We start from the raw sequence: 23,050 nt of genomic DNA, 5'->3' as shown, positions 1-23,050 counted from the left end.
GAACCTCTAGTCTGGTCCGTAAGCCACACACCCAGGCTTTGAGAAAGGGCCAGAAACATAGCTGGTTTGCTTTCCTAATCCTGGTGATGACCAGGACATTACAAAAATAAGTTTTATCCGTGGCTGTATATTTTTATTAAATTAAATCTCCTGAGAGCATCAGAGTTATGCATAGACCATATTTATTAATCTTGCATCAGCTCTAAGCGATTGTTTTAAAAATAGGCTATGAATAAATTGACATGTCATACTGATTCAGTTGTGCAGCATAGTTCTCCTAGTATAATTTAGTGCTGCTGAGCTTCTGAGGGACTAACCTGAAGGATTCTCTTTCCTGAGGCGGTATATTTTGCAAAAGGGGAAAATTATTTTCCAGGTAGCCATGACATTAGCATTACACATTTTTGAGCCCTTATTTAGCCAGCATCGTCACTACAACTGTACTGCACTATTTATAGATGATGCTAGAAGATTCCGTTATTGTATCCAGTCACACACAGAACCATTTTCATACCGCATGTGCAAAAAGTAATTGTTGCTAGTTAAGGAGTAGGGAGAGTTGATTGTATTCATTTTCTTATCTTTCAATAACCTGGCAAGAAAGAGGAATAGTAATTTTGGGAAGCAATTTGCAAAGAGAGTTTAAATATAGTGTTAGTAGTTTGAATACATTATGCTTTCATTTTCTGAAATAGGGATTATGCAAGTGAAATTAAATCAAACTGAAATTAATAGATGCAGAGCTCTCCTGAGGACTTGTCATGTGAAATGTTGTCTATAAAAAAAAAAAAAAAAAAAAAAAACAAACTCCCTTTTTTTGTGCTCATATTAACCCTTAAGTATGCAACATGAATTACTCCTGTCAAGGTCACTATCTGGCCAAATCAGATGGATACTTCCCATGTCTAGATCCACTCACCCTCTCAGCAGCATTTAACCAATTTGATCTCTCTCTCTTTAGGAACTTCCTTCCCCTTCTCACAAGAATGCACACATCTGGATTCCTCCAACTTCTCTGGTGATAGTTTCTTACTCTCTTTTGTTTTACTAACTTGCTCTTCTTCCTCAATACAGCCTCTATGGGTTGGTATTACTAAGGTGAAATCCTGGGCCCTTATTTTGCTCCACCTATTTCATGACCGCATGCTACACCATGTGGTTAAACATCAACCTGCTGTAAACTCCCGAATTTGTACTCAAGCCCAAACTTCTTTTCTGAGGTCCAGATCTAAACCTGACCTGCTTACTAGACATTTTGATTCAGATATCACATAGATATCCCAAACTTAATGTTCAAATTCAAAATCATGATTAAGAAACTTTTCCTCTTCAAACTCTTTTCCTTTTCCAATGTTCTGCCTCTTAGTAGATCACACCACATTCATTGTTATTTGGTCCAAAACTCTGGGCATCATTTTGATTCCTCTTTCCATCTCAACAAATCTCAACATTCTAACATCCCAGATGGAAGCAGCAGTCTTTTTATAACTTAATCTCAGTAGCAACACATCAATACTTCTTCTGTGTTCTATTCATTAGAAGTGAGTCGTCAAGTCCAGTCCACCATTAGGGCAGCTTGGTGAGGATTGCCTGTCATCCTTCTGCAGTGCTCCAAGCCTTGCCAAGCACTTCTTTCCTCACATAGCCACATGGCCTGGTGGATGCAGTTGTCAATGTTTCTTTTGGATTCTAGTGTCTGGCATAGTCCTAGCAATGATCTACTGAACTGGATTGAAATATACCAGTCTAAGCGATGGTGAGAACATATAAACAGTGCTAACGGCTGGGACTAAACTGAGAAATAAAAATCATACGATGGGATGTTTCCTTTGGAGGTGATCTAGTTCACTGTTTCCCTATTTTTTCCACAGTGTTCCAAAAACACATCTAGCGATTTTGTGTAATATATAGCAGGAGTCTGGAACACTCCAGTTATTATAATAAAGAAGGAAGAAGAAGACAGGCAGAGAGAAATGGGGATGAGTTTGTCATCCTGGTAAGTGCTCAGGTGATAGTTTTCAAGCTACTCTGTGTCTTTCTGTAATACCTTTGGAAATTCTAGATGAAGTCTAAAATTGAGGGAGGCAGAAGAAATGAGGATGCAGAAGGGAGACTTTCAGGACACTCAGCTACAAGTTGTATTATAAGAGGAACCAAGGAAAGAAATTGCTTACCACCTCCTTCAAGATACCAAATGATAAGGCCAGGGAAGGCCCAAATAGAATTCACTCTTTTCCTGTACACAGAATATGCCCAGAATTCCTGCCCGCTATATTTTCTCTAATGAGCTGAATAAATAGCATAGATCCATTTTGCTCTACCAAAAGCATAGACTTTAATATCCAGCACTGTGCAATTGCAGTCCTTTTGCTCCAGTGTTGAGTGCACCTCCAAACAATCATTTCCCTGAGCTGTCAAATGCAATTCTGTATCACTTAGAACACAGTTCTCTATGGCTTAGCATGACTCTAAGAGGAAAAGAAAAAATAAGCCCTAAGAGACTGAGCAAGGAAATCACTTGTAATGATTTCATTCCCCTCTTGAAGAATTCATCTCCAAGGCCTAAAATTCCTAGGGATACGATTTCATTTATTCCCTCTTTCATCATAAACTAGGTACCTAGTGCTGCAGTACATCAGGAACTCTGCTAAGCATAGGAAATGCACAGATAAAAGACACAAAATCAGTCTTCAGTAAGCTCACATTCTTGCAAAGAGAGAGATGCAGGAATAGGTAAAGATTCTTTTGTAGAATGGGTTGTAAGTTAAATGCAGTGGGCACGGTGTGGGAGCTCTCCATTAGAGCAAAGAAGAGGACATCCTACTTGGTCTGAGGCATCAAAAGGCACCTCTCAGGTAAGTAAGAACCAAGTGGAATCTTGAAAGACAGAGGTAATTGGCTAAAGATAAAAAGGAAGGGGAAATTCCAGTGGAAGGGAAGACATTAAAAGGCACAGAGGCTAGAAAGAGCATGGTTATTTTAAGGACCTACAGTTATACCCAAGAGCAGAATGTGTGAAGAAGAGAAGATGAGAGAAGAGAGCGGAGAGGTGAACAGAGGTTCCACAGGCTAGGAAGTGTGGAGTTTCTTTTTTAAAAAACCATGGAGAGTCAAAACATTTCAAACAGGACAACAATGCAGGCAAATTTCTGTATTAGAAGGAGCTCTCTGACACTGGTGCAGAGAAATGACTGGCAGAGAGGCCCATTAGGGAAGGAGCTGCTATAGTAAACAGACAGTAAATTAATGAGGCCTCTAACTGAGGCAGAGAGTGGTGAGGAAGGGTTGAACTAGAGAGGCTTCACAATGTCAAACTGATAGGACTCATTAAACACAGAGTTCAGGAAACAAGATGTCAGGGATGATTCACAGCTTGATTGCTTGGAAAGCTGAGTAGACGATGGTGATATTCACTGAGATCAGAGATGAAAGAATTCCCAGGTTTCAGGGAAGTTGATGAGTTTAGTATTAAGCATACAGGCCTAATTAAGATAGACTCTTTGGTCAGTAGAAATTTCTGTTTCAGATCTTGAGCAACATGGAAAAAAGGTTTTGAAACAGATTTTATCAGCTCTAAAAGTATAATATCTTCCCAAACTGTCCCCCAGAACTCCCCATAATGACTTCTTCTCACTTCCATAGAGGGCAAGGAGGGGAACAAAATGGATAGCATCTTACTTGAAGATAAGTTAGCTGTCTAGGATTAGCTATTTGTGTACTATCTTACCTTTAAGAGCACTTTGACTTTAAGAATTCATGTTTTTTTCAGGTCAATTTACAGACCTGTTAATTTTTTAAAAACAATTCTGAATGTATATACAACCTGTAGTTTATCAAACATATTACATATGCCAGGCACTATTTCATTAAACTCACCAATAGAAGGAGACACATATTCCCCAACATTTCCCCTGTGCCTGTATAAGGATTTTGAACAGTGTCCAATATCTGGATGTGTGTTGGTTTACAGAAGTATTTTAGCTTGGTGAGGACAATGAGCACCCATTATGGAGATATGGCCTGTAACATGGCATTTTGTTTTAAAGTATCTCACAGTGATGGGAAGAGAAAGCAAAGTTTAAAAGTGATCAGTCCTCTTTGATCTCCCTGTTAATTGAATATTAAACCATTTAAAGATTCATTTAATATATCACGAAAGTTGAGTTTTGATTTCTTGTGAGACAGGCATGTAGGTGACCAGATATACAGGTGTTTCCCAAGACAGAGATTTAATTCAGAGATACAGGTGTAGAATTCATACGTGTATACATGTTACCTCACACTGCAAGTGTGGACAGTGGGAAAAAAAGTGCCAGTAACTTCAGTTTGGAGAAAACTAACATTTATTTTCTCCATGGAAGAAAAAGGATTTTGTGAAAGAGAAAACAAAAAATACAAGAAAAACAGGAAACAGCCCTATCAAAAAAGTCAAGTGAAAAAGAGCTTTAAGTGAAAAGAATCAGCCAGTATTTTCATATGTTGGGAAAAACATCCATAAAGCTATAGATCTAATGGATATATTCATTCCCTCTCATAGGCTTGTTTTTTCTAGTACTTTTAAAATCTGAAGTTTTATTTTGGTGTAATATATGAGGTACAGATGTAATTGATTTTTTTAAATGGCTACCAAGTTCATCTAATAAGTCATCTTTTCCTCACTAATTTAAAATGCCATCTTTATCATTCCTTCAGTGTCCATTGACCTTCTACTTATAGCCTCATACCACAGGATTTTCATATCATTACATGAAGCTATTATTAAAGCTTTGCAATACATTTTAACACTTGGTAGGCAAGTGATTCCTCATTACTTTATTTTTCCACATTTTCTCCAATTATTTTTGCTTACTTTGTTTCTGTATATGCATTCTAAAATCAGCTTCCTAGTTTCCAAAATACTGCTGAAATTGTATTAAGAGTACCTTAAATGTATAGGCTACACTATCTCAGGAGACAACAGTTTTGATAAAACTATGGCTTGGTACTTTTCTCCTTCACAAACTGCACTAGGAGGAGGTTGGAGAAACTGAGATGTAAATGAAAACCCATTACCAGTAGCTCTCCTTTACTATCTAGACCTCCAGCTCTAAGAGAGATGGCATGAACTAAGGCTGTATATGGGGTAGATGTGAAATCACGGTTCTGGTGGAGAGGGAAGTATGGTCTCCTTCTGGTTAAGAAAAAAACAAAAAACAAAAAAACCAAACTTCTCCTAGAACATCAAGTATAATAAAAAAATTAACTCAGCATATGTAACTGCACATACGTGGTACTCAAATAAAGGAGCTTTTATTTTTATTGCTCATTTAAAAAAAAAAAAGAAGAAAAAAACAAAACCCCAAACTTTTCCATAGCTTTCATACTTGCCCAACATCTTAGACCGTGAAACACCAGGATAATTAGGTGCCCAAAAATTCATAATCATTATTTTTTATTCCTCCTAACTGTAATTTTGCATAATTTCACCAACATGTCCCCAACACTCGTTTTCCCTCTCCCAGTCCCTTGTAATCACCATTGTCTCTACTTCTATGAGGTCAACTTTTTCAGATTCCACAGACACGTGAGACCATGTGGTGTTTGTCTTTCTGTGTTTGGCTATTTCACATAACATAATGTCCTCTAGGTTCATTCATATTATCCCAAATCACAAGATTTTCTTCTTTTTAGAGGCTGAATAGTATCTCAGTGTGTGTGTGTGGGGGTGTGGGTGTGTGTATAAATATACTGTACCACATTTTTGTTATTTATTTATCTAGTCATGAATATGTAGGTTGATTCCATACTTCGGTTATTGTGGATAATGCTGTAGTGAACATGGGAATACAGATATCTCTTTGACATACTGATTTCATTTCCTTTGAATATATATCCAGTAGTGGGATTGCTCTATTATATGGTAGTTTTCTTTTTAGGATTTTGAAAAACTTCCACACTCCTTTCCATAATGGCTGTACTAATTTACATTCCCACTAACAGGGTACAGGGTTCCCTTCTGTCCACATCCTCACCAACACCTGTTATGTTTCATCTTTTTGAAAATAGCCATTCTAACTGGAGTGAGATGATATCTCATTGTGGCTTTGATTTGTATTTCCCTGATGATTAGTGATTTTAAGCACATTTTCATATACCTGTTGGCCATTTGTATGTCTTTTAAGAAATGTCTATTCAAATTCTTTGTCCACTTTTCTTTAAGAGATGAGGTCTTGCTATGTTGCCCAGGCTGGCCCTGAACTCCTAGGCTCAGCCTCCCGAGTAGCTGGGACTAAAGGGGTGTGCCACTGTGCTTGACTTCTTTGTCCATTTTAAAATTGGGTTATTTGGGTTTTTTTTTTTTTTCTTTTTCTTTTTTTTTTTGCTATTGAATTGCCTGAATTCCTTATATAGTTTGGACATTAACCTCATCGGGTGTATGGCTTGCAATTATTTTCTCCCATTCTGTAGATAGTGCCTTTACTCTGTTGATTGTTTCCTTTGCTGTGCAGAGGTTTTTCTGCTTAATGTAATCTCATTGGTCTATTTTTGCTTTTTATTGTCTGTGCTTTTTGGGTCACATCCAAAAAAATCATTGCCCAGACCAATGTCATAAAGCTGTTTCCCTATATATTCTAGTAGTTTTAGTTTCCATTCTTACACTTCAGTCTTGAATCCATTTTGAGTTGATTATTATATAAAATAAGGGCCTAATTTTATTCTTCTGCATGTGGCTATCCAGTTGTCCCAACACAATTTATTGAAGAGACTATTTTTGTGTATTCTTGGCATCGTTATTAAAAATCAATTGATCATAAAGGCAGAGATTTATTTCTAGGTTCTCTATTCTGTTCCATTAGTCTATATGCCAGTACCATGCTGTTTTGATTACTATAGCTTTACATTATACAGTCATTTATCACTTAATGTCAGGGATATGTTCTGAGAAATGCATCCATAGTTCATTCTGTTATTGTGCGAACATCATAGAGTGTACTTACAGAAACCTTGATGGTATAGCCCACTGCACACCTAGGCTGTGCCTGTTGTCCCTAGGCTACAAAATTGTCAACATGTTACTACACTGAATACTGTAGGCAATTGTAATACAATGGTACATATTTGTGCATCTAAACATAGAAAATGTACAGTAAAAATACAGTATAAAAGTTAAAAATGGTACACCTGCATTGAGCACTTACCATGAATGAAGCTTTCAGGCCTGGAGGTTGCGCTGGATAAGTCAGTGAGTGAGTGGTGTGTGAATGTGGAGGCCTAGGACATTAGTGTACACTACTGTAGACTTTATAAACACTGTACACTTAGGCTACACCAAATTTATTTTAAAAATATTTTTCCTTCTTTAATAATAAATTAAGCTTAGCTTACCACAACTATTTTATTTTATAAACTTTTTAAATTTGTAAACTTTTTGACTCTTTTGTAATAATACTTTGTTTGAAACACAAATATATTGTACAGCTGTACAAAATATTTTTTCTTCATATCCTTAAGCTCTTTACCATCTTTACATTTTTATATTTTGATTTTGCTTTTTTACTTTTTAAACTTTTTTTGTTAAACACTAAGACAAACACACACAATATCCTTGGCCTACACAGGGTCAGGATCAAAACATCACTGTCTTTCAACAGCTTGTCCTACTGGAAGGTCCTCAGGGGCAATAACAAGCATGAAGCTGTCATATCCTATGGTAACAATGTATTCTTCTAGAATACCTGCCTGAGGCTGTTTTACAGTCAGTTTTTAATTTATTTTTATTTTTTATGTTTTTAAATAAGTACAGGGTGTACACAGTAAAATAATAAAAATATAGTAAATAAACCAGCAACATGGTCATTTATTATCAAGTATTATGTGCATAAGTGTATGTGCTTTTTTTATTCAAAAAGAAAATCATTAAGAACACAGCATTATTAACATTTATTCTTTTTTAAAAAAAGAATCTGATTTATTTATTTATTTAATCTTTTTATTAGATTTTAAGTTCTGGGATACATGTGCAAAACGTGCAGGTTACACAGGTATACATGTGCCATGGTGGTTGGCTGTATCCATCAACCCGTCATCTACATTAGGTATTTCTCCTAATGTTATCCCTCCCCTAGCACCCCACCCCTTAACAAGCCCCAGTGTGTGATGCTCCCCTCCCTCTGTCCATGTGTTCTCATTGTTAGCTCCCACTTATGAGTGAGAACATGTGGTGTTTGGTTTTCTGTTCCTGTGTTAGTTTGCTGAGAATGATGGTTTCCAGCTTCATCCATGTCCCTGCAGAGGACTTGAACTCATTCTTTTTTATGGCTGCACAGTATTCCATAGTATATATGTGCCACATTTTCTGTATGTAGTCTATCATTGATGGACATTTGGGTTGGTTCCAAGTCTTTGCTATTGTGAATAGTGCTGAAATAAACATACATGTACATGTGTCTTTACAGTAGAATGATTTATAATCCTTTCCTTATATACCCAGTAATAAGATTGCTGGGTCAAATGCTATTTCTGGTTCTAATCCTTGAGGAATTGCCACACTGTCTTCCACAATGGTTGAACTAATTTACACTCCCACCAACAGTGTAAAAGCGTTCCTATTTCTCCACATTCTCTCAAGCAGATGTTGTTTCCTGGCTTTTTAATGATTGCCGCTCTAACAGGCATGAGATGGTATCTCATTGTGGTTTTGATTTGCATTTCTCTAATGACCAATAATGATGAGCTTTTTTTCATACGTTTGTTGGCTGTATAAATGTCTTCTTTTGAGAAGTGTCTGTTCATATCCTTCACCCACTTTTTGATGGGGTTGTTTGGTTTTTTCTTGTAAATTTGTTTAAGTTCTTTATGGATTCTGGATATTAGCCCTTTGTCAGATGGATAGATTGCAAAAATTTTCTCCCATTCTGTAGGCTGACTATTCACTCTGATGATACTTTCTTTTGCTTTGCAGATGCTCTTTAGTTTAATTAGATCCCATTTGTCAATTTTGACTTTTGTTGCCATTGCTTTCAGTATTTTAGTCATGAAGTCTTTGTCCATACCTATATCCTGAATGGTATTGCCTAGGTTTTCTTCTAGGGGTTTTATGGTTTTAGGTTTCACGTTTAAGTCTTTAATCCATCTTGAGTTAACTTTTGTATGAGGTATAAGGAAGGGGTCCAGTTTCAGTTTTCTGCATATGGCTAGCCAGTTTTCCCAACACCATTTATTAAATAGGAAATCCTTTCCCCATTGCTTGTTTTTGTCAGGTTTTTCAAAGAACAGATGGTTGTAGATGTGTGGCATTATTTCTTAGGCCTCTGTTCTGTTCCACTGGTTTATATATCTGATTTGTACCAATACCATGCTGTTTTGGTAAACGAGGAGGAAGTTGAATCCCTGAATAGACTAATAAGAAGTTCTGAAATTGAGGCAGTAATTAATAGCCTACCAAGAAAACAAAACAAAACAAAACCCAGGACCAGACAGATTCACAGCCGAATTCTACCAGAAGTATAAAGAGGAGCTGATACCATTCCTTCTGAAACTATTCCAATCAATAGAAAAAGAGGGAATCCTCTCTAACTCATTTTATGAGGCCAGCATCATCCTGATAACAAAGCCTGGCAGAGACACAACAAAAAAAGAGAATTTTAGACCAATATCCCTGATGAACATCGATGCAAAAATCCTCAATAAAATACTGGAAAACTGAATCCAGCAGCACATCAAAAAGCTTATCCACCATGATCAAGTTGGCTTCAGACCTAGGAGGCAAGACTGGTTCAACATACACAAATCAATAAATGTAATGCATCACATAAAAAGAACCAAAGACGAAAACCACATGATTATCTCAGTAGACGCAGAAAAGACCTCAACAAAATTCAACACCACTACATGCTAAAAACTCTCAATAAACTGGGTATTGATGGAACGTATCTCAAAATAGTAAGACCTATATATGACAAACCCACAGCCAATATCATACTAAATTGGCAAAAGCTGGAAGCATTCCCTTTGAAAACTGGCACAAGACAAGGATGCCCTGTCTCACCACTCCTATTCAACATAGTATTGGAAGTTGTTGCCAGGGCAATCAGGCAAGAGAAAGAAATAAAGCGTATTCAAATAGGAAGACAGAAAGTCAAATTGTTTCTGTTTGCAAATGACATGATTGTATATTTAGAAAACCCCATCATCTCAGCCCAAAATCTCTGTAAGCTGATAAGCAACTTCAGTAAAGTCTCAGGATGCAAAATCAGTGTGCTAAAATCACAGGCATTCCTATACACCAATAATAGAAAAACAGAGAGCCAAATCATGAGTGAACTCCCATTTACAATTGCTACAAAGAGAATAAAATACCTAGGAATACAACTTACAAGGGATGTGAAGGACCTCTTCAAGGAGAAATACAAGCCACTGCTCAAGGAAATAAGAGAGGACACAAACAAATGGAAAAACATTCCATGCTCATGGATAGGAAGAATCAATATCGTGAAAATGGCCATACTGCCCAAAGTAATTTATAGATCCAATGCTATCCCCATCAAGCTACCATTGACTTTCTTCACAGAATTAGAAAAAACTACTTTAAATTTCATATGGAACCAAAAAAGAGCCCGTACAGCCAAGACAATTCTAAGGAAAAAGAACGAAGCTGGAGGCGTCATGCTACCTGACTCTAAACTTCTATAAATGAACTCATGAGGCCAAAGAATGAAGGAGACACCAACACAAGGGGGAAAAAAATCAAAACAATGTGGTCAGTGCAATGGTAGAGATGTGCACAGTATATCATGGAAACCCAGAGAAGACAAACGTAACACAGCTTTAGGATGATATGGAATTTTTCTCCCAGGAGGAGAGGATGGTCAAGCTGAGAGAGGTGTGAACTGAGTGGAAAGGAGGGGAGCAGTATTCCAAGAGAAGGGAACAGTATGAGCAATTCATGGAGGTAGGAAAGTTGTATACAGGGAACCATCAGCAGGTTGTTGAATATAGGAAGCTGAATGGGGCTGGGCACAGTAGCTCACGCCTGTATTCCCAGCACTATGAGAGGCCGAGGTGGGATCATCACTTGAGACCAGGAGTTTGAGACCAGCCTGGGCAATATAACCTGACCCCCATCTCTTCAAAAAATAAAAATAAATTAGCCTGCTCTAGTGGCAGGTGCCTGTAGTCCTAGCTACTCTGAAAGGATCACTTGAGTTCAGGAGGCTGAGGTTGCAGTGAGCTACGATTATCCCATTGCACTCCAGTCTGGACAACAGAGCAAGACCCTGACTCTGGAAAAAAAAAAAAAGAATCGTAATAATACTAACATACAACAAAGCATGCAGATTCCAGTAAAGCCTGTCATATTCGGCAGATTAGGCAGGTTTAAATATAGTTTCACGTGATGATGAGCCCCTAAAGGCTTCTGAGCAGGAGGGACTATCTGAAAAAAGATAGAGAATGGTTAAGACCCAAGACAGAGAGAAGTTACAAGGACTATTTGGTTGATAAAATCTGTAGGAATTGGAATGGGCTGAATGTGGGAGTGGGGGTGGGGTGAGAGATGGGGAGGAGTGAAGACTGAATAAACCCAGATTTCTGGTTTGAGTCCAGGAGAGTGGGGTGCTGAATCCAAAGGCCAGGACACCTATACCTCTGGGAATACGGTGATGGTTGCAAAAGGCATCTGGTATTGTCCTTCTGCCACTGTCTTAAAAGGGATTCTAAAGGGATTTTCTTGCCCTTGTTCCTGTAGCCCTACACTTGCATTACAGGCCTACGTGGATACTCACCAGCTGGCTGTGTCCATCATTGCAGCCAAGTCTGAGAATTCCTGATTATACTTAGAGCCTGTGGAGCTGCTGACACAAACAGTCATTAGCAGACGACCCTTTTGCAACAAAGTATGCTTTAAAATGTAAACCGTGGAGGCATTTTCCTTGCGTTGTCCAGAAGGAACTTTGTCCTGCCTGAGCCTGGATTAATCATGAGAGAGCTCGTCAACATTCCACTGGTACATATTCTTACTCTGGTTGCCTTCAGCGGAACTGAGAAACTTCCAAAAGGTTGGTTTGAGTAATTGTGTCTTCTTGTTGCCTTGTCATGGTTGTAGAGTGTGTGTACGAGATATGTCCACCACTGATTTATAGTATGGTGGGCTTCGGTTTTACTTGAAGAAGTAAGGGTGAGATGTATGATGAGGGAGGAAACCATATACATAAGCAATTGGTTGATGGTCTCCTCTCTACCAACATTTTCCTCCGAAGTTCTGCAATAAAAGGCTTAGCCACATAGTGCAGGCAGAGCTCTGACTTCTAAGGCAAAACATAAGCATGTACACTGCAAGTTATCAAGGTCTATTTTGTTTATGCGTATGTCAAATTTCAGGGTGGTCTAAGTGGATGATGAAAACCTTTTCGCATCAGGTTTGCCGGGAATAGAATCAAACCCTTTCTCTGACATCCAGAGCATTGGCTTCTGAATGAAAATCACTTTTATTTTCAGTTTTAGCTTTGCCAAACACTTAATAAATATTTTAATTTTTAAAAATTGGAAATACAGAAAGACATACACAATTTGCCTGTGTAGTAAACCCGGAAGACAATGGATTCTAAATAACTTTGAGGCTGGAGTCATGATTTGGCTTGGCAAGAGATTGCAAAAGTTTTTTTCAGAGCCTTTGGAATGTACCGGAAATAACACCACCTCAGGGGAAAGGAAAGCAACTTAAGAAACTGACAAACACCTGTTGCAGTAGCAAGAATGTCCAGTGATATAGTTTCTGGCCAGTGTATTATGAAACTGGGACTAGCGTATTTTAAATCAGGAAGACTGGAAAATATGTGATTTGCAAAGTGACTAAGGGCATCACTGAAATCTTTTAAAAAAAGACATGAGAAAGCAGATCGAGTGGTATCAATAAAAGAGTTTTCAAATTAAATGTTATACCATAGAGTTAAAAGGGTTTTTTGCTTTAGGACGTATTCAAATTAATCATTTTCCCTTTATATTAATCAAAGCACTGAAACAGTTTGTATTGTGTAGGTAAATGAAGGTGGTATCTGCATATAGATGCAAAATGTATCTTTAGATTTTGTGGTAAAGAATTTTCAAATTAAATGTTATACAATAGAGTAAGAAGAGTTATTTTGCTTTAGGACATGTTCTAATTAATCATTTTCCCTTTACATTAATCAAAGCTCTGAAACAGTCTGTATTGTGTAGATAAATGAAGATGGTATCTGTATATAGATGCAAAACGTATCTTTAGATTTTGTGGTTCACTAAATTAGAATTGTGGTTCACTAAAAATTCTGGAGCCATAAGGTCAAGGTTCACATGTAAATAAGATATGGGTTTCTTCACAAACAATCCGATTTCACAGATTTTTTTGTTTAATTTTGTTGCTTCTCGTTTTCCATTTTACTTGAGTATAATCGTATCTTCAAATGTATTCAAACATTTAATTTCTAATGAATACTTTAAGGCATCTACAGATAAAAGAGACTCCAGATCTTTTTAAACAGCTAATAATAGTTAGAAGGACTTAACATTGGCTTCAGATTATTTTAATACTTCCTGATCAAACAACGGATGTCCGGTAAGGCCCCACTTGGATGTTTGAATGTATAGGTCATCCTAAGTCTTATTTGTATATTTCTAAACCATGCAGTTACATAAAAATGATAGGGTTAAATACTAAAATACAGTCTTATAAAGAGCAGGACAATTGATTTTGGTGATTCAAATAAGGATTTGTTGCACACACACACAACCCCCCAAACCTCTCTATCTGAATAAGTCTTAAACTTTACAAATAAAGCCCTTAATTCAAATGTACACTATCTCTAGTTTGAAAACATTGAAATATAGTGGCATCGAGATAACAAAGCCAAACATCCTGACTTTTAAATAAACTAACCAGTTCATTCATCCAATTTCATTTCTTATAATTTACTTACTACTAGAATTAGGTTTTAAAATCAAAAAATTAAAACAATTTTTTTCTTAGTCTATTGTACCATAAAATCTAAATTAGTATGAGTTTAACATCACCCTTAGCCAAAACACCATGTCTAGGAGAACAAATATTTATTTACTGCATACACCAGTTCTGAGAATAAATAACATCATGAAAGTACAGTCCTTAAAATTCTAAATGTTGAAGGGTGAGGAATACATTGGGAGTAAAGAGCCACAATAAAATATTATTATTATCATTATTATTATTATTTGAGACAGAGTCTCGTTCTGTCGCCAGGCCTCAGTGCTGTGGTGCGGTCTCGGCTCACTACAACCTCCTCCTCCCAGGTTCAAGTGATCATTTGCCTCAGTCTCCCAAATACCTGGGACTACAGGCGCATGCCACCACGCCCAACTAATTTTTGTATTTTTAGTAGAGACAGGGTTTCACCATGTTGGCCAGGATGGTCTCCATCTCCTGACCTCGTGATCTGCCCGCCTCAGCCTCCCAAAGTGCTAGGATTACAGGCATGAGCCACCGTGCTGGCCATTATACTACTGAAACTAATAAAAATGGCCCACCGACACCATTTCTACTATTTATAGAAAGCTACTGTTTTCCCTAATCTTGGCAGACAGTAATAACAAAAAGAGTTTTTTAGATAATATACTTCTTCCTAAGTCTTTTATCATGATGAATAAAGGAAATTGCACAATATGTATTACCTAAAAAATTGACATATTTAAAATAATACAAAAGTATTCAGGGGATTCTTTTCTGCCTTTCTGCACATTATTTTTTGATAAAAATTAATATCCAACTTTGTAGAATTAATTGTTCATAGTTTTCATTTTAGTTTAATTGAGACTACTGATGCCCAAAGGGGAAAAATTGTCTTTCTGAATCATTTCAACTAGTGATATTTTCAGCGATGAATTCAATGCCATAACCCAAGTAGTAGAATTTTACAAACTGTCATTTATGAAAGTAGCCAATGTTTCACTGGATAACTGGCTTAACCATATACATCAATAACACTTAATGCTTTATCAGGGAGTATGAAATGTATGCTGCGATGTTAGATTCTGCAGGAGTATAAGAGTTCATGTAAGCAGCTCTGGATTTGCTTAATGTGCACAAAGAACTGTCAAATGTCTTACTTTCAAAATACTCCACTTACTACAAAACTTTGAAGTGTTTGAGTGTAAATGATTTTATCTTTAGATAGATTTGAATAATCTCCTCCTTTAAATTATATGTATATAAGGATAGGATTCACAGATTTGACATATGACTAAGTCAGGACTGACACAGCTGTCATTGAAATCCAGAACACACAGTCCTGGATGAATATTTTATATTGACATGCATTGAAAGAGTTATTCATTACATGTTTGAGTAAACAGAGTTGCTTCAAATATTATTGACCTTAAAGAAAAGAAGGAAGGAGCAGAAATTTCAAGATCTCTTTAAACTCTACCTTATTTCCAAGGGTAAATGAAGTAGGCAGCTTCTCATTGAAATGAAACCTGATGTCATTGAAGAAGAGTAACAAGTGAGGGGTGGAAAGGGGGCCTGAAGGGAGTGGCTGTATTCAGGAAGATGAGAGGATCACATGGGCCATGCTGAGGACCCAGCTGGGGCTAGGAACTGCAGCTTTCTTTATAATGCCCCTGACCTGAACATTTGTTGCACTATACCCAGCAGTGCTATGTGAACATAGGGTAGTGAGGACAGATGGCTGGATTAATTCAGGATTGGCACTTTCCAGGGTCAGTATAGCTAAAGAACTAGAGAGTAAAAGAGTTGGAGTTATATGGCAGCATACCATGCGGTACAGTTTGGATCATGAAGCAAGTAAAACAAGGATATTTAAGGCTTGGAAGAGAAGGTTAAAAAGTTTAAATCAACCCCAGAGTGTTTTGTTATACTAAAAAAATACTGCATTCATAATGTTAAGAGAAACACGAATATTTTCCAAGTCAGAGCCCTAATTTTACTAAAATAGAAAGGAGCAAATTCACCTTGTTTCTTTATGTACTCAATCATTGGGTCATGTCAATCAAAAAATAATCAATCAAAAGTTGGTGAGTCAATGGCCATATGCGAGAGGCCGTAAAATACAAAAGAAAGGTAATGTCACGTCCTTCTCATCAAGAAGTTAATATCCAAGTCAAGTTTTTCTTTGGGTCCAGAAAAGGATTGTGTTCATTTCCATGTAGTCCTTGGATTGAAAGAAGAAATAGTGCCCTAGTTTAAACAGGCTCTGGCTGAGATGAAAGCTGGATAGAATGAAAGTCAACAAGAGACAGTGTGCTGAGTCAACAAATATCATTAAATACAACTGACCCATGTGATTGCGTCAGTGAAAACTGGAAAGCAGATCTGGATAACTGGAAATATGGGCAATGTGGACTTTGCATTCTGTGTATAGAAAATGATATTGATGTACATCTTCTCTTTATCCATCTGTGCATAATCAGTATGATCTTGAAGATGCAGTATGTCTTAGAGAAAGGAACCAACTTTAACCCTGAAGTTCAGCTAGTTTAGCTCTATCACTTCCTATTTTTGTGATATGTAGACAAGTTATGTAACTATTTTTAGTATTCATTTCTGGTCTGCAAGTGGAAATATTAATAGTATCTACCTTTATGATTTTTTGTGATAAATAAGATAATGAATGAAAAGTATAATGCATGGCACACACCAGATTCTTAATCAATTTTAGATGCTAATATTAGTAAAAACAGAGTCAAACTTCACATAAGACTGTTATGTCACTGAATCTTATGGGAAGGTGTTAACCTAATAAAGTTCTTAGTAACACCTTCCATATTTCTCCATGTCTATTTTCCAAGATATTCTAAGACTTACTTCTTTGATCTTAACTGATCTCAACAGTTCATGTGACACCTCCAATGTGTCACCTCATTGGAAAGATAACATTAATACTAAGTCTATTACCTCTGCCAGTTCTGCATCTGTGTATTGAGTGAAAATAAAACTAGTGCATAAAGTTTCTCTCTTATAAAAGTAGCACATGGCATTTAAGGTTGATTTTGAAAACACAAAATACATAAAATTTAAGACAGAAAAAGTCACCCATTCTTCTAGGACCAGTAACACGTTAGTTTATTTTCTTTCATTTTTTTCTACGTATTTTTTAAAGTGCTAATAATATTGTGCTACATGCTATTTTTACTTAGCACTAAAGCATAAGTGTATTCTATATTATTAATAATCTTCAAAACATCATGTGCAGTGACTAATATTCTGTTTAGATAACAGTGTGCTAATATATGTTTAATATTCACCTCACTGAGAAAAAAAGGCCCAGATTTGTTGCTCTCATTGATTTCTGCAGTATAAATACTCCATAGTAAAAGACTCCATCGTGTCTGTGGCCAATCTCAAGCTACTCTCAAATACTGAGCACTGAGTTGGGAAATAGCATGTGTAGTATGCCTCCTTCATATATTATTTCTACCACACAGATACATTAGCGATAACCTCAAGAACTTATATAATAGTAAAATGTAGTTAAATCATTAGGACTGTCAAGTATTATTAGTTTTTAATATATTTAATTATAAATGTATACAACTTAGTTTTTAATAATGGTAATATATAACAATCACCTCTGAAAATTCCTAAAAAATTACCAAGTGGCTCTTGCAAACCTGTGGAAGACAAAACTGTGTGCCTCAATCTTCTCCCACTTGACTACAAGTAGTAGAATTTAGTACAATTGATCTGTTTCCTGCAGTCAAAGTCACTTATTTGCTTTTCTATATGTGAGATTATTTCCTTAGGATAGATTTCCAGAAATGATGATGATGATGATGATGATATTATTATTATTATTTTGGAGATAGAGTCTTGCTCTGTCACACAGGCTGGAGTACAGAGGTGCAATCACAGCTCACTGAAGCCTTCAACTCCTAGGCTCAGTTTATCCTCCCACCTCAGCTTCTTCCCAAGTAGCTGGGATTACAAAGTGTGTGCTACCACACTGGCTAATTTTTAAATTTTTTGTAGAGATGTGGTTTCCCTGTGTTGCCCAGCCTGACCTCAAACTCCTAGGCACAAGTGATCCTCCCACCTCGGCCTCAAAAGTGCTGGGATTACAGGCATGAGCCACCAACCACACCCAGCCTGAGATAAAATATTAATGGTATAATAAATTTGAATGTAATAAAGACAAGGAAAACAATTGAACAGCCTGGGTTTCTTTTTCTAAATTATAGAATCAAGTAACATTTGCACAGTGCTCCATGTGGATCAAGGACAATTTTAAATGGTTTCCATTTATTTACTCCTTGTGACAAGCTTATGTGGAGGCTTTATTATTATCTCCAGCTATAGCTAAGGCACTGAGGTTAAATGTGGTTAAGTGACTTGCAGAGCAAGTGATGGAGCTGGGATGTGAATTCAAGTCCTGTGCTACATTGCCTCTTAATGGCTAGTTGCTCAATAGTCTTTCTTTCTTTCTTTTTTTTATTTTTTTGAGACTGAGCTTTGCTGTGTTGCTCAGGCTGGAGTGCAGTGGCACGATTTTGGCTCACTGCAACCTCCACCTCCTGGGTTCAAGTGATTCTCCTGCCTCAGCCTTCCCGAGTAGCTGGGATTACAGGTGTGTACCACCACACCCAGCTAATTTTTGTATTTTTAGTAGAGACGGAGTTTCACCATGTTGGCCAGGAATCTCTTGAACTTGTGATCCGCCCGGCTTCGGCCTCCCAAAGTGCTGGGATTACAGTCATGAGCCACCGTGCCTGGCCTAGTCTTTCTTTTTAAACAGTAAAAGCATTCAACATCATCAATTAACCTTTGGGCCCATTGTTAACCACACCCCACAAGCTTCATAAAATATTGTTTTTGTTCTTCATCTCTCAAAATCTAGATGATTATACTATTAATTGCTTATTTCATTAATTAGTTGTTTAGAAAATCACTTTATATTGATATTGACTTTCTCACACTCTATGAATTACAAGTTTGCTTCCACTGCATTTTGAAAATTAACATTTCTTTGGCATTCTATCTGCTACAATTTTTTTTCTATTACGAAAGCAATATGTATTCATTTTTTAAAAAAATCCTGTAAGATACAGAAAAACAAAAATATGAAATTACACATAATGCTCATAGCAAGGGATAAATGCTCTTAGCATATTGCTATTCATTCTTTCAGTCTCTTTCTCTCATATATGTGTGTGTGTATATACATGTGTATATATGTTGTATATATACACGTACATACATATGTATGTAATTTGATTTTTTAAATTTTAAGTTCTGGGATACATGTGCACGATGTGCAGTTTTGTTACATAGGTAAATGTGTGCCATGGTGGTTTGCTGCACCTGTCACCCATCACCTAAATAATTGGGCTCAGCATGTATTAGCTATTTTTCCTAATGCTCTCCCTCCCCTAATCCCACAGGCCCCAGTGTGTGTTGTTCCCTTCCCTGTGTCCATGTGTTCTCATTGTTCAACTCCCAATTATAAGTGAAATCATGCGGTGTTTGCTTTTCTGTTCCTGCATTAGTTTGCTGAAGATAATGGTTTCTGGCTCTATACATGCCCCTGCAAAGGACATAATCTCCTTCCTTTTTACAGCTGCATAGTATTCTATGGTGTATATGTACCACATTTGCTTTATCCAGTCTATCACCAATGGTTACCTGGGTTGATTCCATGTCTTTGCTATTGTGAATAGTGCTGCAACGAACATAGGTGTGCATATATCTTTACAAATTTGAGAGGCTGTTACTTCATTGAGGAAAGAGAAGCATTTAAATAAGAAGCTCTCTCTTCAGCTCCCTACCAGCAAAGGGGAAAACCTACGTCTCTGCCTCCATCTTGTCCTCCTTCTCCCTCACTGTGCTTTAAGAAGACTTTCTCCGCCCATCTGTGGTTAACCTGTCTTTCTTCCTCTGAGCCTCACATTTATCTGCTTTCTTAGGGACCTATTTCCTTCAATTATCTCCTGTTTTTCTCCAATGTCCTACATTTTTGCTTCTACTAGATGCTTCCAGTCAGCATTTAAACCCACTCTTGTCACTATACTCACCTGCAGCACCATGCAGCCCCTTTCTTACCCTCTATTGTTAAACTCTGCTGCAAAAAGATGTCTTCCCTCTCCTCTTAGTTTCCACTTCCTTATCACCACCTAACCCCCACCACTGCAATCTGGCTTCCACCAAATCTGCAGGCACCAAAATCAGCATGACCTTCTCATCAGGAAACTCAATGGGCACTTTTAGGTCCTTATTTAACTTAACATCTTGGCAGAACTTGATTTTCCATCTTTTGTAAAACGTGTGCTACTCTTGGGCTCTGCCAATAGCCTCCACTGGCTTTGCTTACAACTCTGGTTTCTTCCTCTCAGTCTATTTTCTAAACTTTTCATTCTTCCGCCCATCTTTTATAAATGTTTGTGTTTTCTTCTAATGGGCTTAGGGCACCAACCTCCCTCCATCTTCAGGCTTTCAGAGTTACCGTTTCCTCTGCCTGGAACACTCTTTTCTCTCCACTGCACCAAGCCAAATTTGAATCATCCTGTGAATGTGTGTGAATGTATTGTGTAGTTTGTTTTTATTCCTAGTTTTATCAAGTTCAGTGGTTGAGAAACGTTATTTATCATGTTAAAGAAATACTATTATATTCCTACTCTACTAATGGTTTCCAAGTAGGGAATGGATAGTTAACTCTGTTACTGCCTTTTTGACTGTGATGGGTATCTTTTAAACTATGACTATAGTAAATCCTGTTTAAAGGACTTTTCTATTAAATTATCTTTATATTTTTGCAAGGATTTTTTTTCTGCCTAAATGCATAGTAATAATTTTAAAATTTATGATTTAATTTGCTTTTTAAAATTTTACTTTAGGGCTTTACATCCTGCTTGACTTACATTAGCATTGTTTTATTCCAAAGACTGATTTGAGAAGCTTTCTATATTTTATATTCCCTATAGCTTTTTGTTTGTTTGTTTTTGAGACAGGGTCTCTCTCTGTCACCCAGGCTGGAGTGCAGTGGTGTAATCACAGCTCACTGCGGCCTTGCCCTCCTGGGCTCAAGTGATCCTCCTATCTCAGGCTCCCAAGTAGCTGGGACTACAGATGTATGCCACCTGTATCTGGCTAATTTTTTTTTTGTTTTTGTATTTTTTGTAGAGATGCGGTCTTGCCATGTTGCCCAGGCTGGTCTCAAACACCTGGATCCTTCAATGGACCCTTCTGGGCTCAATGGATCCTCTTGGGCTTAATGGATCCTCCTGCCTCAGTCTCCTGAAGTGTTGAGATTACAGGCATCAGTCACTGCACCTGGCTCCTTGTAGCTTTTATGTAACTTGAGACTTAATTCTTTCTTAAAAGTTTTTTAAAACTTACCTGAAAAATTTGGGGGCATTATATTTTTTTCAGAAGTGTTCTTTGATAATCTAATCTTTTTCTTCTGTGAGTATTGTCGATGATTTCACCACACCCTTTATTACATGTGAACAATTTTGTTTTTAAAATTCTTAATTCTTTGGATTTTAGTTTTGAAATATTCATTACTGTTTAGCTATGTTGAATTGTGGTTCAAGAATGTGACATATAATCTATGTTTTTAAAATTTATTTAATCTTTAGTTTTCATGGGCATTTGAAAATATGTGTCATCTATCAGGGCTTAGAGTTGATGTGCATATCTGTTTAATTAATTTTACTAATTCTGTTATTCTCTTTCACTACATATATATTTTTGTCTTTTGCTCTATAAACAGGATGGGATTTTTTAAACTATCTTTTTATTGTCTATTTCTTACAGATTTTATTACAGTTAGAAAATATAGACTATATAAAATCAATTATTTGAGCTGGGTTAAAATCTCCTATGTAGCTTGGTATATTTTCTGTATGTTTGAATGCTTTATCTATGTGTCATTTAAAAAAAAAGTATTCTCTAATTGTTTCATTATTTTATAAATGTACATTATATCTAGTGTCAATTTTGATGTTTATATCTTCTATATCTTTACTGTATTTCTGTGTGATTTATTAGTGTCTGAAGACATCTTTTAAAGGCTTACACCATGCTAAAATATTTCTCCATGTACTCTTGTGATAATTTTACTTTTGGATTTATTTGAGTCCATATTTTTAAATAATTAAGTTTCATTACCGTCATACCTTTTTATGGTTTGTTCCTTTTATCATTAAGTAATGTTTCTTTTTTCCTTATAAGTGCATAAGCCCTTATATTACATTTTTCTTATATTAATATTGCTATGTCACTTTCTTTGGGATATTGTTTGCTTTATACATATTTTCCCTCCCCTTTATTTTTAACATTTCTGTTTTATTTTATTTAGGTGTGTCTTTTGTGTTTGATAGCATCTGTCATTTCATAGGCCAGCTTATACCATCAGCACTTACTGTGATTTATGGTATATTTGGACTTGTTTCTTCCATATTATTTTATGTCTTCTGTTAACCATGCTTTTTCTAGGCTTATTTATTCCTCCTCTTCTTCCTGTTTGTTTTTGCTCCTGTATTTGACTGATAAAGGCTTTCTAGTACCTCTTTTTTTCTCCTGTTGTTTTGGGAGTTTTGCATTTTATCTATTTTTCAGTGGCAACCATTAATGAAGTTTTTTTTTTTTTTTTTTTTTTACACTTTAAGTTCTGGGGTACATGTGCATAACGTGCAGGTTTGTTACATATGTATACTTGTGCCATGTTGGTGTGCTGCACCCATCAACTCGTCAGCACCCATCAATTCATCATTTAAATCAAGTATAACTCCCCAATGCAATCCCTCCCCCCTCCCCCCTCCCCATGATAGGCCCCAGTGTGTGATGTTCCCCTTCCCAAGTCCAAGTGAACTCATTGTTCAGTTCCCACCTATGAGTGAGAACATGCAGTGTTTGGTTTTCTCTTCTTGTGATAGTTTGCTAAGAATGATGGTTTCCAGCTGCATCCATGTCCCTACAAAGGACGCAAACTCATCCTTTTTTATGGCTGCATAGTATTCCATGGTGTATATGTGCCACATTTTCTTAATCCAGTCTGTCACTGATGGACATTTGGGTTGATTCCAAGTCTTTGCTATTGTGAATAGTGCC

At 36.7% G+C, this 23,050-nt stretch overlaps 1 protein-coding gene across 4 annotated transcripts in view; it reads left to right on the top strand.

The window, feature by feature from the left end:
• The first annotated feature begins 11,858 nt into the window (after positions 1 to 11,858).
• MUSK (muscle associated receptor tyrosine kinase) overlaps positions 11,859 to 23,050 on the top strand; it is a 137,195-nt gene continuing 126,003 nt past the window's right edge. For all 4 annotated transcript variants that reach the window (XM_023201329.3, XM_023201320.3, XM_023201325.3 and 1 more), the window contains exon 1: positions 11,859 to 12,035. In XM_023201329.3, coding sequence (XP_023057097.2) covers positions 11,957 to 12,035 — 79 coding nt within the window. In that variant the 5' untranslated portion in view covers positions 11,859 to 11,956. The remainder of the gene's footprint in view (positions 12,036 to 23,050) is intronic.

Source organism: Piliocolobus tephrosceles, chromosome 14 (genome assembly GCF_002776525.5).
Source record: "Piliocolobus tephrosceles isolate RC106 chromosome 14, ASM277652v3, whole genome shotgun sequence".
Taxonomy (NCBI): domain Eukaryota; kingdom Metazoa; phylum Chordata; class Mammalia; order Primates; family Cercopithecidae; genus Piliocolobus; species Piliocolobus tephrosceles.
The sequence above is the reverse complement of the archived record's forward strand: the minus strand, read 5'-3'. Positions and strand labels throughout refer to the sequence as shown.